Raw genomic sequence first — 19,338 nt, 5'->3', positions numbered from 1 at the left:
CCCGCCATGCCGCCTCGGCCCCATCGTCTCCAGGGTGCAGGGTCCACCTCCGCGGCTACCGCAGCCTAAGCGTGCCTCACCAAGCCGCTACCTTCGTTAGCAGAGTGCTATCATCTTTTAATGTTGGTGAACAAATGTACTGTCACCAGCTCACCACTGGCACTTTTTTCAAGAAAACGTCCGCTTGCTGAGTCTGCTTCTCCTCTTCCTCACCACCCTGTCCTCAGGAAGGACGAGCACAAGCAGACGCCCACCGACCTGCCCCCAGCTCTGCAGCTCTTCAGAGGAAGGGGCTGCTCAGCCCCAGGCAACGCCGCAGCCCAGCGCCCGGCGAGGTCTGCAGGAGGCAGCACCTCCCTGCCTTTGCTTGGGAGAACCTCGGGACATCTGGTTACACCCGAGTTCCAAGGACAGCACCAAAGCAGGGTGTGCGGGTTTGCAGCTCCCATTTTGTTGCCATTTCCTTCCATGTGCCCTTGGTTTGCTGCAAGAGCTAAGGGTGGATACTCAGGCCTGAGACCCACTCACACGTCTTCAGGTTTTGACAATATTCACCCTTTACAGAACTGAGTAATGAACTGGCATAAAACCTCAAGCATCACTGGCAGTATTTAAAGTTTCTTCCAAGACATAGTCAATTATTAAAATGGAAAAGGTAACGTTACCAGAAGCAGGAGGGACTGACCCTAGATTCAGTTCAGCACAAGGTCCTGCAAGCAATAATCCACAGCAGACTTCCGTTAAAGAAGAGTTTTCCAGGGGAGAGAGGAAAAAAATAGAAAAAGGAAAAAAAAGCAACTTCAAAAGCATGCAGTTTATTTCTGCAATGCCTGATGTTCATCGAGTCACACTTCAGTGCTCAGAGCCATGAAAACACTGCTTTTGAGGTGACATTTGTAGTCGCCTCATTACTCTTTTCAAAAGAGTTTTGCATCAAAGAGTCAGAGCTTCAAACAACAGACCCTACAGGAGTAAAATAACTTATTAACAGCACATGAAATGGAATCGCCAGGAACTACTGATACCAAAACAAGCAGGGCAAGCATGTCATCAACAGCTCGCCTGCGACAGGGAACGGGCAGGCTGCCTGGGAGGAGCTGTGACAAGACAAGATGTGCCACTCCTCCACATACCATTCCCTCCTCCTTGCAGGTACTTTTCAGACACTTGCCTTCCATTCACCTCCTCCATGACAATAAGGATCTGCAAGCAGGCCTACCTTCGTGTTCTTTTTCAGTTGTCCCAACTTTCTTTATCTTTTTGGGTGATTTCATGAAGAGAGGAAAGATGGTCCTCAGGCCAAGAATGTCAACAAACTTGTGACAGTTGTCTGTGCCCTCAGGTCCGATCATGGCATGGTCCAGTACCTTCAGGGCACTGCTGCGGGAAATCTTCTTCTCTCTGTGAAAAGAGAGAGGCAACTTAAACTTTTCAGGGACACGAGGAGCTTTGGACCACACTACTTTGAAGAGACAGCTTGAAAAGGGCAATGAGTACCACGAGGAAAGTATGAAGAGTCTGAGCACAAGCTCTAAGCAAGATTTTCTTCAAGAAGCCAAAACATTATATCGACAAGTACTCTTTTCAAAACTGTGGTTGAGAATATTCTTTTGGTTATTTCTTTTTTAATGTCTTCTATTTATTTTCTATTTTCTTTTTATTTAATTTTATATATTTTATTGTGATGTTTTTACTTATTTTTTATTTCTTGGCTATCAAAGAAGTTATTTCTTCACCACCTTACAAACACCAGGACAAAACAGCAGGGGAGACTGGGTTTGGTACGAGGCAAATACTGTCATACCAAAAAGATCAGGATTCAGATCTAGCAATAATTCAATTTAATAAAAGAGTACAGTTGGTAATCATAGCTTGGTGGTCAGCTATAATGAAGAAAACCAGAAATCCAGAAATCATGTTTGGAAGGATGTAGACAGATTCTGGGCTATTCTGTTCTAATGCGAGTTCAGAATGCTGATGCTGGTAACTCACACTGACAACACACAGATGATCTGAAAATGAGTCCTGTACCTCTCAAACCAGAAACAGAGGAATGTATAATTCATCCATAGGAAATTTAAAATATCTTGTGAAATGTGAACTAAAAAGTGGTTGCTAATACAGTCCATAAAACCAACAGACCGGGTAAACATCAGCAGGGGCTAGTGTGAGCTGAAGAACGAGAGCCCCCAGCATCACCAGAGGCCAGGCCAGCCCAGGAGGACATTCCCACCAGGGCAGGACTGTCGTAAGCCCCACCACCTTCTACTCCAAGTGCATGGCAATCTCCTCTGACTGTCTCTTCTCTAAGACAATTTATTCACTACATAGCTACACGCACATATAAAAGCAAATCCCCCCAGAAACAAGCTGTGCTCTTCCCCTGGAGAGACGATGCGAGAACAATTCTCGGACACACACCAGTTGCTCCGCACCACCATACGGTGCTCAGGCATTACTGTGGACTTGGAATAAGGACCTATAAAGAGCAAACCACCGACGCAGTTCAGCCCCCTCCTTTCCCCCCGTGGAGGCGGCAGCACCCACGCTGCCCCTGCACCCACCTGCCAAACCCAGCAGTGCAAACAGCGCACGCTGAGCCGCCCTGCAGTGGGCCACCCGGACCTCATGGCCATCGGCAGGGTCTTCTCATCCAGGGCCTCCTGAAGTCCAAGCTCCAGAGAGCTGCGGAAAACGCCTTCCCTTCAGAGATCAACCTTTGAGAACCCCTAACAACATGCAAACTAAAAAACCATGTACTAATACCCTAGCCTAAAAGAAAGTTACTTTGCCCAGCGCAGCCGCGGGTGCTTCCGGTGGGCACGAAGCCGTTGCCGAAAGCACCACGTGCAGCTGGTGGGATCTGGTGCAGCAGTGAGTTCTACCCACTAGTGAAAAGCAGTGCAGGAGGGTGGCTCAACACCCCCACCTCCCCTCTACAGAGAGCTAAAAATAAAGTACTTCTAGGCCAGACAATATAAGAAATGTTTTCAGGGGAAGTAATTGCATATTGATCAGCATTTAGGAAGGTTGCACAGAGCTGATCTCTGGAATATTCATTGGGTTTAAGTTCAGGCTTTTAGAGATCAATAGCTGCTTGACTGGACTGTCTAGAGTTGATTTTATTTGAAATATTTATTCTGCCAGAGGGCAAGCAGTTTATCTTAGTCTCATCTGTGCTTATTGAGGTAACTTTTAGCTGAACACTAATTCAAAGACATGCATACGTGAGTATCACCAAATAGGGAGTGACCTCAGTCTTCATAGGGAACTCTGAATTACAACTTTATTTGCTAACAATTGTTTTCCTCCTTTTAATACCTTTATATTTGAGAGAAGTCTTTTAGTACATTTATTATTTCAAAAAGAAGAGGTGCTAACATTATTTGGATTTTCCACATTAGCTTAACACAATCTCTTACTTTCCAAAATACTAGCAAAAGCACAATACTGCATTTCCTGGAAAAGTGCTGCATAAAATGGTTCCATTTAATTAACCAGGAGATTTAGTAAAGAGACAGTCTAAGTTTCCATGGGGTCATTAGGAACAGCAGGACAGGAAAACATAAAAGGATTTTAATAATCATAAAAAGTATAACCTGAAACAGCTATACTCAAGCTTTGGGGAGTCATACAGAGCTGTCCATCTTCACCTTGTTTTTGCTGTACTGGAGCAAATGCTTTCGTGAGGGTCAAGAAAAGCCACTGAATAGCTGCAGAATAGAAAATTGTGTTGCCCAAGTGATGCGCATTTCCGTGAGCTCCCTTTGCTGCATTTGTCTATGTGCATACACACGCGCCCTCGGTTAATAACTGGGAAAGCCACACGTCATTTTTCCTATGCAACAGAGAATCTTCTTGACACATCCCCTGGGAATCGAGTGGCTGCATCTCCTCCAAGCCTTAACACAATTTTACAGCAAAAGCAATAAGCTTCCTGTCAGTGTGTGCAAGGGAACTGACATTACAAGCCTGTTTTTCTCTCTTTTAGCTTTGTAAGGTAAACTGCATTTAGGTTACCAAGGCAAGGCTGTGGGACTGTGTACTAAAAAGTGCTTCCTGACCTGAAAAACAAAATTGAATTGAATTCTATGTGACATTTATAAACTTTCCATTGGTGGCTACCACCTTGATAAACCATCTTATTTTTGATAAAGACACTCCATAAAATAAACGAGCCTCTGTTGCTGCAGAGATGCAAATCAAGTAATTGTATACACCCGTGCTCTCATCCTACTTTGAAACTTCCTACCTCATTTCTGCTGTCACTGGCTCCGTCTTCTCTCAGACCCCTCTGCTCACCTCCCACGTACCTGCTCGGTGAAGCTCTCCAAGCTCCAAGAACCTGCAAGTCCCCTCAAACTTGCAAGTCTGAGACCATACCAAGTCCAGGACACAGCTTGCTATGGACATGCACATAAAGCACATTAGCCACAACGTGCTCATTTTCAGGTGTTACCACCATCTCCCCATAAACTAGTAGAAGTTCACACAAAATGACAACATCTTTCGCTGTTGGCCATACAGTTTAAGGCTCAGTGTAACAGAAACCAGTCCTGTTTTCATTACTGTCTATAGGGATCCCTCAAGCATGTTAAATGTTCAGCTGAAAGATGCTATACTTCCCGCAGGTCTGTGTGCATGACCATTATTAACAGAACAACTTGGCTAGATGCATTGGGTAGCACTAGATACAGAATGCTATGTTCACTAAGACAGTAGTGGAGATTCAAGCCTGATATCTCTATTCTCACACAGCTATCTATCTCACATCACATCAATAAACTTTCAACTTTGCTTATTTGTGCTTTCATCCACACAGACTATGGTACAATGATTAACCGCCTTCAAAGTAAAACCAAAAAAATAACAGGTCTCTCCCCCAGTCTTCAGAGGACACCGACAGGAGAGAAAAATATTCTGCTGTTTGTGGGCGAGGTGGTCAATCACAACCAAATGGCATTTCTATTCCTTCTTGTTTATCATGGAGGTATCAGGAAGATACAGAAGTGTAATACTCGCGTGCAGCTCTCTAGATCACAACTACCAAGGTTCACTCCCTATTTACAATGCTAGCCCGCAGTTACCAAAGCAGTGCTGTCCAAGAAAAACTGAGCACCTGTAAGAGCTTTTAAGCATACATCAAGAGAACTCCCAATGATAACAGAAGTTAACAGAATTAATAGCCATTTAATATCTCCCGTAAAAAAATCAAAAGCAAACAAACACCAAAATCTTGCAGTGTCAGTCCTCAGATGCTTTGCTTTGTTTGGTGGCTTGAAAGCTATAGAAACGTGCTCTCTTTTCCTCACCAAAGCACTAAGTCCAGCAGAGCTTTCTGCCTTCAATGACACCATGACCCACAAAAGAAGTAGCCCCCCATGGCAGCAGCTGAGCATGCCCAAAGCTTCTCCTCCTAATGTAGCCGCTGCTCCCAGCACCCACTCCCATCACCACAAACCAGTGCTTCTACCTTAATCATCCCCTATGCTCTCCATAGAGCACTGGACTCTTAACTTCATTTATTCTCTTACGGCTGTCAAAGCACCAAAACTTAGAACCCAAAATGCTCGTTACCAAGAAATGCCAAAAGACAGCAGAGCTAAGCACCGCATTCCGGTGGTTCTGAAGATCTGAGTTAACTATTTCAACAACACATACGCAGTCACGACTGTGTCGTGACTGCTGGAAGCAAGCTTATAACACCGATAAGAAAAATCACACTCACCAGAAGTAAAAGCTTCAGGACAGCATTGCGGCTCTGACGCAGCCAGCCAGTCTGAAGTATGGAAATAGCTTTATGCATGTGCTGAGTATCACCGATTTCACATGTTTTAGGTTACATGCATGATTACATGTGTCAGAATCCTGACGTTTCCTCCATTAGGAGTATTAAAACAGAAAAAGATGACTGTGTATAGGAATGAACTGACACGTCAACAGCACGGATAGGGTGAAATACTGAGAAAAGTGGTTGGTAGCTCTTCAAAAGAGGAAAAACCTGAATCAGCAATAAAAGTACCAGCTTAACGCTTTCAACTGTAGTCTGAAGACTCATTAGAACCAAGAATTTTACCCTCTCCATCCAAGTAGATGCTGCTCTCTCTAAATGAGATGTGCAGTGTAGGACAAGTCAGGGCCAGAAGGGAGCTGGTTTGGGGATAAAACTCAATCAACTATTAACTCACATTATTTGCTCAAACAGCCAGGTAAGGAGAACTTCAACTTTTCTACTTATCTGAACTAGATTAGAAGAGTTAAAAAAAAAAAAAGTCTTCAAGTGTCAGCATAGCCCATGCTTATGGACAGTAGTGATATAAGCTTCTAGAAAATATTCCATGAATTGTTACTTTTTTTCCATTGCCACTTTACCAATCCTATTTAGACTGCAGAATAAGTTAGGTTCCTAAGAATCAAAAGATTGAGGTCTTGGAAACTCCATCCATTAGACATTGCTGCTGCTGGTAGTTAAGTCATGCTTTATCCCTCCTAACCCCTTCACAACTACTGGGAGTGGGAGGAATTGCATCCACAGAGAAATGTTCCTCTTGTCATAATTTTCCAGCTGGGGTCCTGGTACAGAGAATAGTAGAGTCCAACAATGAGGAAAAAGCTATTAAAAATCCAAACACCGAGTCCCACCCACATGGCACAAGAACTCCAAGTAATTAGTTCCGCAAGGCTAGTTTAGCAGCTTAGTACTCGAGGCAGAGGGAGGCTTCCTTCTCCTCCTTAGTTTCGGAGCTTTTCTTTAATTAGCCTCAAGAAAACCCAGTGTTCCCATTTGAATAATCCACATTTGGTTATTTATTCAGTTCCCTGCTGCTGCACATTACCCAGCCATGCGCTGCAGGAATACATCACTTCTTGTTGGCGTTTGCTAACCAGCCACTCCATGCAGCCTAGCACACCAGGGAAAGCCTGACAGCCCCGCTGCACCCAGTCCTGAGGTCTGGAGGAAGCCAGTCAGCTCAGAAGACACAATTCAGTATCAGGCTAGGAAGTAGAAGTGAAGAGAGAGCAGAGAAGCCCTGGAGATTCACGGTGTGACAAAACATGTCACAAGAAAAAATGCATACTTATGCCCATTTCACAAAAGCAACTTTTGTATCAATGTCCACAAAAATTCACCAAAGGACATACAACACAGTGAAGCTTGAACTGCAGAACAAAAGGAAAAACGTTTTCCCTAGACACAACCAAAGGGTTGCTCTTACCCTCATAGGGCTCCTTTAAATCCTCAGAGAATTAGCAGCCTGACCTACAGCGTCTCTCATCTGGGTGTCTGCCACACAGATCTGTACTGTTACTTTCCAGTAGTAACCCCATTTCTTAGGAAACAAAGCTAAAGACAAAGAGTGCAGCTTACATGTTTGAGAAAGTTTGACTTACAGGCTGCAAAAAAAGAAACAGAAACAGACAAATACACTAACACAAAAATTTTATAGACAAAAATAGACAAATTTTATAGACAAATATCTAGCCAGAATGTGTGTTGGTACATCAAAAGCAGGCAAGAAAATCACAAAGTTATCTGGGTACCTAAGCATCAGGTTCATCAGCTGTAGACCCTCGCCTTTCAGGAAGCGATCGCGATTGGAACTGAGCATTAGACAGGAGCAGAGGGAGTCAAACAGGTTCTCCATCATTTCCTGTTCTTCTGCTGTACTAGGGTTGTGTCGTTTAAACACCTGCATGACAAAGAAAACAGAATTACCCCAAAACAGAAGGCTCAATTTGGTCCACACTGTTGTAGAGTATACATGAATGTTTTACATCACAGGACTTCAACATCTGATATGCATAAGCCTGCAGTCATCAGAGCAGCAGTCATACACATCACTGATGCGTTCTCTCTTGTAACTCTGCTGCCCTTTTTACTGTCCTGACTGTAAGACCAACAGACATGCAGCTGGAAGACAATACAGGGCCTCCACAGGGGAGGGTGAATTCACCGACTGCACAATTCACAAAAGTATGTGAATAAGCCTGTTACCAGAGAATTCCTGAGCACAACACATACCTGAGGGGTCTGCTCTGCAGCACCCTAACCTACTGACACCACTGCCTCAAGAAATGTAAGTGAACTAAGAACACATTACTTTCAGCTAGCTCAAATGTAGGCACACTGCAGCCCAGCGCCTGCAGTGGAGAATGCTGAAGGACAAATTCTACCCCTGCCTATCTCCAACTTGCCATGTAATTATAACAAAATAATTTAATTTCTGTGTACTTCTACATTAACATCTGTAAAACAGGGATTAGCCTCACTTAACATGGATGATACACTTGCGTGGAAGTTATTCAGGGACTGTGCCACCACTAAATATAATGCACTACTGTGCTTCAGTATCTACAGATTGCTAGGACAGCACTACACCCAGAATCTGTTCCACCTCCTCACACCCAGCCTACGAGCCTCCTGACAGCAGAGAAGGCGTATGTGAATTACTCACAGATAACTGCTGAAGCAGCACATCGATCCCATCCAGCTCCCCAAGCAATTCTCTGTTGTCTAGACGGAGGTGGGGGGAAAGGGGAAAAGAGAGAGAAAAATGAAGCTAACTGTCACATTTTACAGCCATCTAACACTGATACATCAGTGAACAAAATCAATACGGCTTGACAGAGTACAAAAGCTGCAGAGAAGGAGGGCGCATGCGTATGTGAGAGAGTACACGCGCGGGAGGGAGAGCACAAGCAAAGGAAAGCCAAAGGCGTAAGAGTGCTGTTGTGATCTGAAAGAAGCTTGGATCATACCCCAACAGAATATCGATACCAGAGGCATGTCTCACCATCGTTATTCTGGAGCAAAATGGCCAGCACCTCACTGCAGTACAGCTTGTTGGCATCAAAAGGCATCTTAGCCTGTTGGTGAAGAAAGAACAAGAGACTCACCAGGGCACGGCTCTCTGTTTCATTGATTTGAAGAACACATTAATCAAATCACCAAACATATGACCAAAACTTAAACCAAAATGCAACAGCAGTGATTTTGCAATATGCCGGAGTGACAAAATAGCAATAATTCTCTCTGATTCAGGGGTGATGGGAGGGGAGGGTGCTCGTGCACACATGTGCAGAAACTCAACTCTGATCCTTCACATTGTCCTACATAAGTAGGTTTGTCCAAGTTGGCTAAAAACCCCTGAGAGAAGTCTCCAGTTGTTTGCAGCACAGAATCTCTTTCCTGTGATAAATTTTCCATAGCGTTATAGAAGTGTGTGGGGCTTATTCCTATTCTGAAAGTCTGCACCTGTCACCAAAACCAGACTTGCAGAAAATACATCACAGTAACATTAAATAGTAACTGCCGGAGTTTTGTATGAGGATCACAACATCACAATCAGAAGAACATGAGATGGGTTTAGCCTGCACTGTCACATAACTTTTCAGGACATGGTTTAGGGGACATGGTGGCGCTGGATTAATGGTTGGACTTGATGATCTTAAAGGTCCTTTCCAACCTAGTGATTCTGTGATTCTGTAACTAACTTTCACTTCATACATTCCCTCCATATTCAAATATATTTAAAATTTAAAAAAAACCACAAACAACCAAACAAACAAAAACGACACTGAATTTGAAGAAAAAAAAAAATCCCTGAAGTGGGATTCTGAACTCAATCCAAAGTTTTTGCGTGCTGCCAAAGCTGCTTCATCTAAAGAAACAGACCAAACACTAACCGATAAAATTGTTTACTGAAGGAATTTGTAATATAAACAAAACAAAAAAAAAAATCAGTTACCAGCTATTTGTATTCCACTGTTTGAGAGGGGGGAAAAAAGGCAAGCAGTAAGTACTAGGTTTAAAATATACCATTTGCCACCCACCATTTTTTTCCCCAAATGCACGACTACCTGCAGCTTGACTGAGCGAACCTGCCTGTGCGAGGCTACCGTGGGCCAATTATCCCGACCGGCTACCAAAGAAAAGGTCACAGTACACGAGCACCACGCAACACAAAAGCATGAAAAGCAGGAAGATCCCACATGCCACAAAGTATTGACTTTAAATAAAGCTTTTCATGCCAAACAGTCCCCAGCCACTCTGTAGATGATGGTATTTACAGGAGGCACGTAACACTCCCAAGCAATCAGTGTCACGAGAGGGGGAAGGTGGCAGGCGCTTGGTGCGTACCAACCGCTGTCCTACGGCAAGCGTTAGGAGGCAACGCTCCGTTCTCTTGAGGCTGCACACATCATCACCAAACCCTGCTTATGTTTGGAGAAGTGAGCTATTAAGCTCTCCACCGAGCTTTCCGAGGCAGTTCTGACAGTCAGAATACAACTGTGCAACCTGAAACGTAGTCGGAAAACAGAAATTCACACGTGCTGTGCGCCAGATGTCCTTAGCGATGCCTAGGCAGAACCCCGATTTTAAAACTCATCCCATAGACATTCTTCAGCAGCACAACACTCTTCCCAGATGCTGAGACCTTGGTTTAATTCTGAACACATCTGTCAGGGCAAGAGATTCAAGACCAAGTGCTGCCAATAGCGAAGGCTCCTGGGCGAGGGTTTCATTAGCGTGCGGCTTCCCACAACAGCGTGTAAGCAAGAAAAAGCACTGCCTGATCACACAGCCCCAAACCCAGACAAAGTTAACACATACCAGGGCAAAGGAAAGACACATTCAGCACTGAGTTTCAAGGGCTTTTAATATTCATTTTCTGTGGCACCAGGCAGGCGAATCCAAGTTCCGATTATTTTGCTTTCCCAAGATTCTAAGTCTTTCAGCTGCCAGAGTAATTACAAGGCAGGCAGCAGTACATACCTGCCTGGAATAGAATTAACTTCACATTTTGTTTTTAAGCAAAAGGAATATAATTATGTTACTACCTGTAGTGAGAAATTATAGGTTACTTCTGCTAACAAGTATATGGGTGCACAGAGGGGTATCTGCACACTTAAAAAGCTGATAGAGTATTTCTGTGATTCAGAGGCCTTCTAACCATAAAGACACTTAAGTATGGAAGTGCTAATGCCTTCCTAACAGGGTTAGGAAAAACCCACAACCTGTTTGCTAAATTTCCATCGCTACCTCTGTCAGAGAGCTGGACTATCAATTCCTTTCCTACAATATTTTCCAGGGAATGTTCAGGCACCTTTTCACACAAGACAGACTTAAACTGTGTAACTCACAACTCACTGCCACAGGATGCTAAGAATATCAAAAAGTAATTCTTAATTCCAAAAGCAATTAGATGAGTTCAAAGAAAAAGCCACCACCAGCAGCAGTTAAACCAAGGCATCACCTGAAACTCAAAAAAGTGTTGGAAACATAAGGAAGCGAAGGCACAAAATGGTCTTTATTAGTTTCCCCACTCACTGGTCAGCTTTTATATTCCTAGAGGTCTCAGCCATGGACCAGAAATCCATACAGGAATCATACAAACAGAAAAAAATACACTTTCTACTCTAAGATTTTTATAATATAAAGACAAGACAGAAGTACGTCCATTTAAACTAAAACTGCAGAGGACAAACCCTGAATTCTAACTTTTTGTCCTTAACTTGGCTTCTCCAACACACACACAACGTGCGCACAAAACTGGCTTATTTTAAGCAGTGTTTTAAGTTCATACTAACTGGTCTATAGAAGGGAGGCGCACGCTGGTAGAGCTCTACAGATGCTTGAGCGAGGAACGTGGTGGAATTGCAGCTACTGGGGACGACCACACTGGTGGCTGTAGCCCGAGTGCTGTCTTGTAGCGCTGTGAAGGGTCCAACTCCAGGAAAGACCACAGCTCCCACGGCAGAATCAGGGACACATTACCAAAAAGAACTCCCACAGAAACAAGTAAAACCCAAAGACTTTCAAGAAGAGTCAGTCAACATTACAGATATTATTCCAGGCAAACACTATGCAAATGAGAGTACTTCTACTGACAGACTTGCATCCCATTGTGCAGAGCTTCTTATACATAAAGCCAACTCCTTCAGTTTTGCTAGTTTACAATAAGTTAAAAAGCACATACTTCCCAGTTTGAGGTGAGTTTTGAATTCACTGTATTCACAAATGTTAGAACTTATCACAAAGATAACCTATACAAATAGAAAGAGCCAGTAATAAATAGCCTTGGGCCTTTAATATTGCGCCAAACACCACCTCAAGCACACCAGCTTCCAGACCAGTGGCCTGTCAGTTTTTCTTGTGATATCTCCCAAATGACAACAGGAAAAAAAGCTCACCTTCAGCCTCTTGAGCAACCACTGCATGAGGCCCTGCTGCGCAGCTTCTGTGCACATCTCTGGTCGGAACTCTGCCATGTTCTCAACGATGGCTGAGAAGACAGACAGAAAACAGGCGTTTTTCCCCACCTGCAGTTCAGCTCAGGCCCGTATCAACACCTCTGCCAGGTCCTTCCGAGGGCTGCAATGCTCTTCTCAAAGTTACATCTGATTTGCAAAATGACCATTTTTTTTTGAGACTTAAGCTCAGGTGTGTGATACCCTCTCAGATTTTACATTGCCTGCACAGTCCATCATCAGTGTGACACCAGCTCCTGCTGGGAGAAGCCTAAAATACTTCCCTTTAGTTTTGTGCAGTAAGAATTGCTGCTGGAGTAAACTAACAACAACAGCAGCAGTAAACATTCCAAAACTCATGTTTCCAGCCCCTCTCATTCTTCCAGTCCTCGGGAGAGTACAATCCCAAATGACTGAAAGGAGTGGATGATGGTCTAAATGCTAATAACAGCAACACATGGCAAAGCAGATACTGTGCTGTGCAAAGACTGGGGAACAGAGCGGTAATGATGCACTTACATGAAATGCAAATGTTTTACTACCTGAAAGTTAAATACATTGCTAAGACATAAACAGCCCTCATAATGGAGCAAGTGGAGCTCACAGGTAAGTACACAGTAAATACACCGGCAGGGGAGCACTCCTCTTGGCGCGGTGCAGTTACAGCCGTGTATCAGCACCTCCCTACATAACTGCCTTGGGAGGACGCACCTTACCAGCAGTCATGCGGCAAACGCTGGCTCAAGGGGCTGGGCTTTGCTGCGAGTTAAAGTCGGGCTCAAACAAAAGCTGCGCTAGGTCCTCTACCCTAGTGTTGGCAGTTCAAGGGGAATGGACGTAGGGAGGAAAGGAAGGGGCGGGAAAACCCACCGCCCCTTTGTACAGAGTACAGAAAGAAGCAAGAGGCTGTGCAACAGCCACTTACCCAGCGTGTTGTGGACACCATCAGCTTCCTCTTTCACGCTTTCATCCAGGCGCTCTAAATTCTGGACCAACAAGGCCACGACCTGGCCCTCCACCTAAATCACCAGGGTCATGGACAAGATAAAAAGATAAGAAAGCAGATTGAAAAAATGAAGATGAAGGAAAAAGAATGGGAGGTTTTAATAAATAATAAAAATCAGTAAGCCCTACTGAAACATCCTGCCAGACATGACCAGAAGACATTAACAATCTTGCTCTAAAATCTCAGAGGAAGCAAAGGAATCACCAAGTAAGTCTGCCACTCTGTTTGTCCTAATTAATTAAACAACTTTTGTGTTTCAGATTAAACAGAAAAACATCTGGAGGAAAACATGCACCTTGTCACAGTCTTATTTCCTGAACCAGCCTGATTGATTTATAAACCCTCTGAATTCTGAACTGCGAGGCACCACAAACCACCACGGATGGGCTAGCTGTCAGCTGTGCAAGCAGCTCCTTTCAACTGTTTACTGCTGCTCTGCCTACATTTCTGTTATATCTTCCACCCTAATAGGTACAAATGCTGAAGGAACAATGCTCCCACACAGATTCAAATCCAAAAGCTGAACAATCACTACTTGAAGCCCCACATTTAAATCCTAGCAAGATGAATGTACAAAGTTGACTTCAGCAAGCTAACGAAACCCAGACAAATCAACAGCAGGAGCAGGAACCTACATCTGCACGTGGAGCCTCCTAATCAAAAAACTAACACAAGAAGCATGCTTTTACAGCTGCAACTGGATGGAGTCCAGCTCGACTTTGGCTAACTTTCCAGTGCGGACATGAGCTTTGAAAAGTTAAACAAAATAACATTTCCAATTCAAACACTCTTAATTAGCTTTGAGTTCAGTGAACACGTGGAAAAAATACAAGTATCAGCTGCAGTGGAAGGTAGTGCAATAATCTTCACAGATACACTACAATGTTATACCTATTTTCTTTAAATTAAAAAAAAAAAGCAATCTAAAAGGCAGATACCTAAACATTTCTCCCAGGATATGCCTGACCTGTTTCTTTGAAAGAGCACAATAAAACCTCTAAACTTTGGCTATTATAAGTGGGTTGGTGATTAGGAAAGTAGAGAAAGAACTTCACTTGCTTTACTGCCTCTCCACACGTTTTACAGAAAACATCTTCTCTAGCAGTTCCTCCCTACCATTTCATTCATCCAGCAATCTTTTCACAAAGGCAGAGTAATTAAGAGCAGCCCAGAGGCCAGCTGGAGGAACTCGGCTCTGGGCCACTGTCATTAACCTTTGGAAGGTAAAGTTACGGTGACTGGACAAGAAGGATTGTAGGAGAAAACAGAGCAGCCAGGCAAAGCAAACAAAAGAAAACTCGTAATTCCCATCTTTCAATTTCAACATAACAATTACAGAACAAGACACAGCCACAGTGATTCACAAACGCAGCAATTCACTAGCAGAAACTGCCCGAAGGTAGGACAGACATGTAAATCTCAAGTTTTGCTGGGCATCGCCTCTCTGGAGGACTTCTGCTCGGGTTGGCATCCTCCTCCTGCAGCCGAGGAGCAGGAGGCATCCAGCACAAATGCCAGGAAAAGGGGAAGTCCGCCACCACGGAGGCCGAGAGGCATTCAAGAGAGTTAACCAGGCAGGGAGCACTTAACACTGAGCAATGCATCTTCTACTGCACATAGATAATTTTCTGGGGTTGTTTAATCTCTGTGCCAAAAAGGATCATTACCTCTGAACTCTCCTTCACCCTTAAAATGCATTAGCTCTGTTACATGAAAACTTCCAAGCTTTTACTTCTTGTTAAGAAAAATGCATACCCTCACTGTAACAACAGACGTCGAGGTTCAAGCGCAGATTTTTGAGTTTGAAACAAGAGTTACTGGATAGAAGACTACCGGCCTCCTGTGCAAGAAGTTAGACTGCAAGATCACAATGGCCCCACTGTCCTTCAGATAACAATCTGAGCCCCACCAGAAACTTCAATTTTTCACGGGTGAACAGAGGTCACCCTTTTCCGCAAGAAGCAAGAAAAATGCAAATTAAGCTCCCATTTTCAACAGGAAAGGCAGACATTGTTCAGGCATTGAAATAATCTGGAGTTTACTACTTACTAGAGCGTCTATCAGGACTTCAGCTCCTTCTTCACTCTCATGGAGAGTATCTATATCAGTCAGTTCTTGAAGCAAGTCTACCACAGCTATGGAAACATGTGCTAGGTGTTAAGGACAACCACCACAAAGGCAGACACATTTAGTATCAAAAGCAGATTGCTCTTAGACCAGCAAGCTCATGACATGATGCAAAACAACTGGTAATACATTACAGCAGTGGGGCACAGGAACACCAGAGACAAGAGCAAAGAGTCTACTTCAGCAGACAGTCCTCATAAGCACCAAGATCAGGGAATCCTAACAATTAGGAATGATAAAAACAAATGTGATTATGTGCTTACTGCATCAGACAACTTTACTGTTTCTTGATGATACTTATTTTTTTATTTTTTTCAAATCAAAATTGCTGGAGTTGGTATAACTAGGCACCACCTTGCATTGTCAGGACTGAATACAAGCAAAGAGAAAGGAGTTACAATAACCGGATTTGGGTATTCTGCTCTCAGTGATACCCCTGCTAACCTGATAGAGCAGGCACCTAACAAGGCCACTGCAGGAAGCAGGAGCGTTCACTCCCCTCTGCCTGGCCCAATTAGGACAGCATGCTCCTCTAACCACAGACCTCGCAGGAACAGCATAGCTTCTGCCAGCCTAATTTTCACTCATTAACTCCGGGCTGCATAACACATGGTTCCCCTGACTGCTGCACGGCTCTCTTGTACGATGAGACGTATTCCACCTCATTAGACCCACTTTCCTATTCTCTCAGACACGCTGATCAATCTTGCCCAAGTCCCACCGGGGTAGAACAGGATATGCAGTTTTCGGCATGTCCTATATAACAACTTTGTGATGAATCTCTTTAAAATGCACAGGCTAACAACCCAGTCTCCCAGTTCTCCTATTTGTGCATTTGCTCAGACACACAAGCAGCAGCAGGAAATTTATTTTCATGTATCTTTTCTTCGCAAGGTTTCAGCTGTGACTTATCTAGTCTCAAGAAAGACTGTAAGAGAGCTCCCTGTCCCAGTCCCAAGTTAATCTATGTTAGGCACTGCAGAAGATATTTATCAGTAAGACTACTGCTTGCTTTACGCTCTACAGCAATCCTTAACCAAGCCAAAGCTATGTGTACATGTTCTTGATGGGTAGATGTCACTTCCAGTTGCAACTGCCATCAGGAACCAAACAGAAGAGTGGTTGTTCCTCCCTGGGCAGCCAGTCACTCGTGCCGATACCAAAACATGGCCAGAAGTGCCAGGGTACAATTTTTAAAAGCAAGTTGGAGCACAACTCAATAAGCAAGTTAAGAGAAAATAATCTGCCTTACATTTATTCTGCAAGGAATTGACTACTAATTAACAAAAGCTGGAGGAACAGGCCAATAGGAACCTCGTGAAACTCAACAAATGCAAAGTCCTGTACCTGTGAGGGAACAAGCCCGGGTGCTGGGGCTGACTGGAGAGCTAAGCTCTGCAGAACAGAATCTGGAATTTCTGGTGGACAAGTTGATGGCGAGTCAGCAGCGTGCCACTGCAGTGACGAAGGCTAAGCACAGACTGCACTGCATGAGCCAGAGCAAAACCAACAGATCAAGAGAAGGAATTCTTATTGCTGCTTGGCACTCATGAGGCAACATGTAGAATATTTTGCGCAGTTGCAGGCTTTGCCAATAAAAGGGAAAACTTGACATACTGGACTCGGGAAAGTGGAAGACACCGAGATGGTCAGGGGACTAGCACATGATATATACGGAAAGACTGAGAGGATGGGGTTTGAAGAACCCACAGAAGAGAAGGCTAAGGGAGGAACTAACTGAAGACTACTGCTACCTACTGGGTGCTACAAAAGACAACTGAGCCAGATTTTTCTGAGAGTCCACAGCAAAGAACTGCAGCAGTCAGAGGAGTTCATCTTGCAGGGCATTTCTGTCTAGGGAGCTTCTGTTGGGGATTCCAGTGAGAGTATCAGTTGTCCTAAAAAATTTAGGAGATAGAAAAGCAAGACCTCACTTGAAGCTTTCCTGACTTGCATTAATAAAATCTTGTCGGTCATCATCTTTCATTCACATGTTTTGTGTAAAACTGCATGAATCATTCAGCAGATTATTTGCTCCCCCTGGACATTGCTTTTGTCTCCTTGCATTAGTCCCTCAAGACACTACATTTAAATCACATCTGAAGAGCCATTTGTTTAGTTCTCTCCTTGAAGAACTCATTTTTAAAACCTTTTTCCATTTGTTTTAACAAAAAGTCATTAGAGAACTTGAGCTGTATCAATTTAGTTTTATGTTTAGATGCTTCACTTCAATAGTGTTTCTATTCTGTACATGAGCAGCAGCACCACAGTGAAGAGGCATTACTACAGCCTGTGTCCTGCCTCCAACAGATCTGAAAACACTTCAGCAGTTTTAGAACAAGAAATATATTTTTCCCAAAATTGCAATTCACAGGCCAAATTTGTTCCCGTAAACTAACTGACAGGCAAGTAGCAAACCAATTAAAAAGAGTTCACAGTGGAAATACTGACAAGTCCTTGACAGCAGCAGTGGCCCTAGGACATAGCTTTTCATGGCTGAAAGGACAAAGCAAGCTGTATTCCTGTGCGCTCCAGCTACAAATCAGCTCTGCTCTCCGACTCAAAATCCCCACAGTTTCTATTTTCCTTGTGAATGAGAAATTCAGTATAAGCTTTTAATGCCATGCACAGAGTACACAAAAAGCCTGCGGTGTCTGACAAAAAAAAAAAGTAATGAAACTATGGTAGCCACAAAACTGGTTATGCATGGTAGGTGTTTCCCACTGTACAACAGTAAATTGTTAACAAACATTTACTGAGAGTAATTTCCATTACAGATCACAGATAAGGAAAGCTGTGGTGTGTGCTGTTTTGCAGGGACCAGCATTCACCACATCAAGGTTCAGCTAGATACAAGTCAAACTACTCAAAGACATAAACAGTGCTTTCTAATATAAACTGGTATGCAATAAAGTATCTATGTTTTGTTTTTATCTTCTCATCACTGCACCCACTTGGAAAGAATGAATTAAGAATTCTTAATACATAGTTCTATAAGGAAAAATGCTAAAAAAGAAAACCAAGATCTTCACATTGGACCACAACATTTAGCACTAACAATCCTTTTAACATTGCATATTTCAAAACACCTCAGAAAAGCTGGTAAGTTTTATCTACTTCTTTACATATAAAGAAAAGAAGTAAAGAATAAATTACTTTCCTACGGTCATGAATCAATAAAAAGGAAAAAAGAAAAACCTGCTGTAGTCCCAAAGCTAAGTCCAGTGCCCCTTCCACTGGGCTTCACTGCTCCTTCCATTTGCTAATGTTTGTCAGGACACAGACACACCATCTCTCAAATCATGTCACAATTTTTCAGCTTAATCTACTGCAGAATATTTTACAAGCAATGCAGGTTGAGCTCTACTTTTAAAGACTGCACAATGATAAGCCAGACATAGGTCTATTTGTCAGCTAATGGCTAAGCATCAAGGCACCAGGATATTAAAAAAATGACATTGTTTTTGTTCAAAACTACCAAAATCTTTAACAGTATAGACAGAAAACTCCCCCCAAGATGTCCTCAGATCTCCAGAGGAACAAGAAGCAGGTGCACATAAGGATCAGATTACTACAAGTAACTGAGCATGGAAATGTCTCTAGATATTTATGTAACCAGAAGGGCTGCCCACAACCTCAAGCCTTGAGCACACCAAATTAAAGGTATGGACATATGAAGAACTTACCACATTTACAAACTGAAGTGTAGCACTGTGGTGAGCTAGTCCATGGCAAATAGCTGACAGCGTGACAGCTCAGCTCTCAACAAAAAAGGGTAAATTGGTTTCATTTTTACTGGGGACTATTCCAGACAAAGTTTGCACACAGGTCAAGGCTATATGCTGCTAAGCCCCTACCTTAGCTTTTCCCGTATTGTTCGTCTGTTCACACTCTAACGCAGCCACTCAAACCAGATGAAAGGGTCATAAAACAAGAAAGAATAACAGCAGCAC

The 19,338-nt window shown here is 43.4% G+C and overlaps 1 protein-coding gene across 1 annotated transcript in view; it reads right to left on the bottom strand.

The window, feature by feature from the left end:
• The window catches only part of CTNNBL1 (catenin beta like 1), a 55,692-nt gene that overhangs the window by 23,219 nt on the left and 13,135 nt on the right, over window positions 1-19,338 (bottom strand). The window contains exons 5-11 of the mRNA XM_082007319.1: window positions 15,308-15,408; window positions 13,178-13,271; window positions 12,196-12,287; window positions 8,796-8,868; window positions 8,457-8,515; window positions 7,543-7,691; window positions 1,220-1,401 (exon numbers count right to left, since the gene is read on the bottom strand). Of these exons, the coding sequence (XP_081863445.1) occupies window positions 1,220-1,401; window positions 7,543-7,691; window positions 8,457-8,515; window positions 8,796-8,868; window positions 12,196-12,287; window positions 13,178-13,271; window positions 15,308-15,408 (750 nt within the window). The remainder of the gene's footprint in view (window positions 1-1,219; window positions 1,402-7,542; window positions 7,692-8,456; window positions 8,516-8,795; window positions 8,869-12,195; window positions 12,288-13,177; window positions 13,272-15,307; window positions 15,409-19,338) is intronic.

Source organism: Phaethon aethereus (genome assembly GCF_964289735.1).
Source record: "Phaethon aethereus genome assembly, chromosome: 16".
In the NCBI taxonomy this organism is placed as follows: Eukaryota; Metazoa; Chordata; class Aves; order Phaethontiformes; family Phaethontidae; genus Phaethon; species Phaethon aethereus.
Note: the sequence above shows the minus strand (reverse complement) of the source record. Positions and strands in the feature narration are given on the sequence as shown.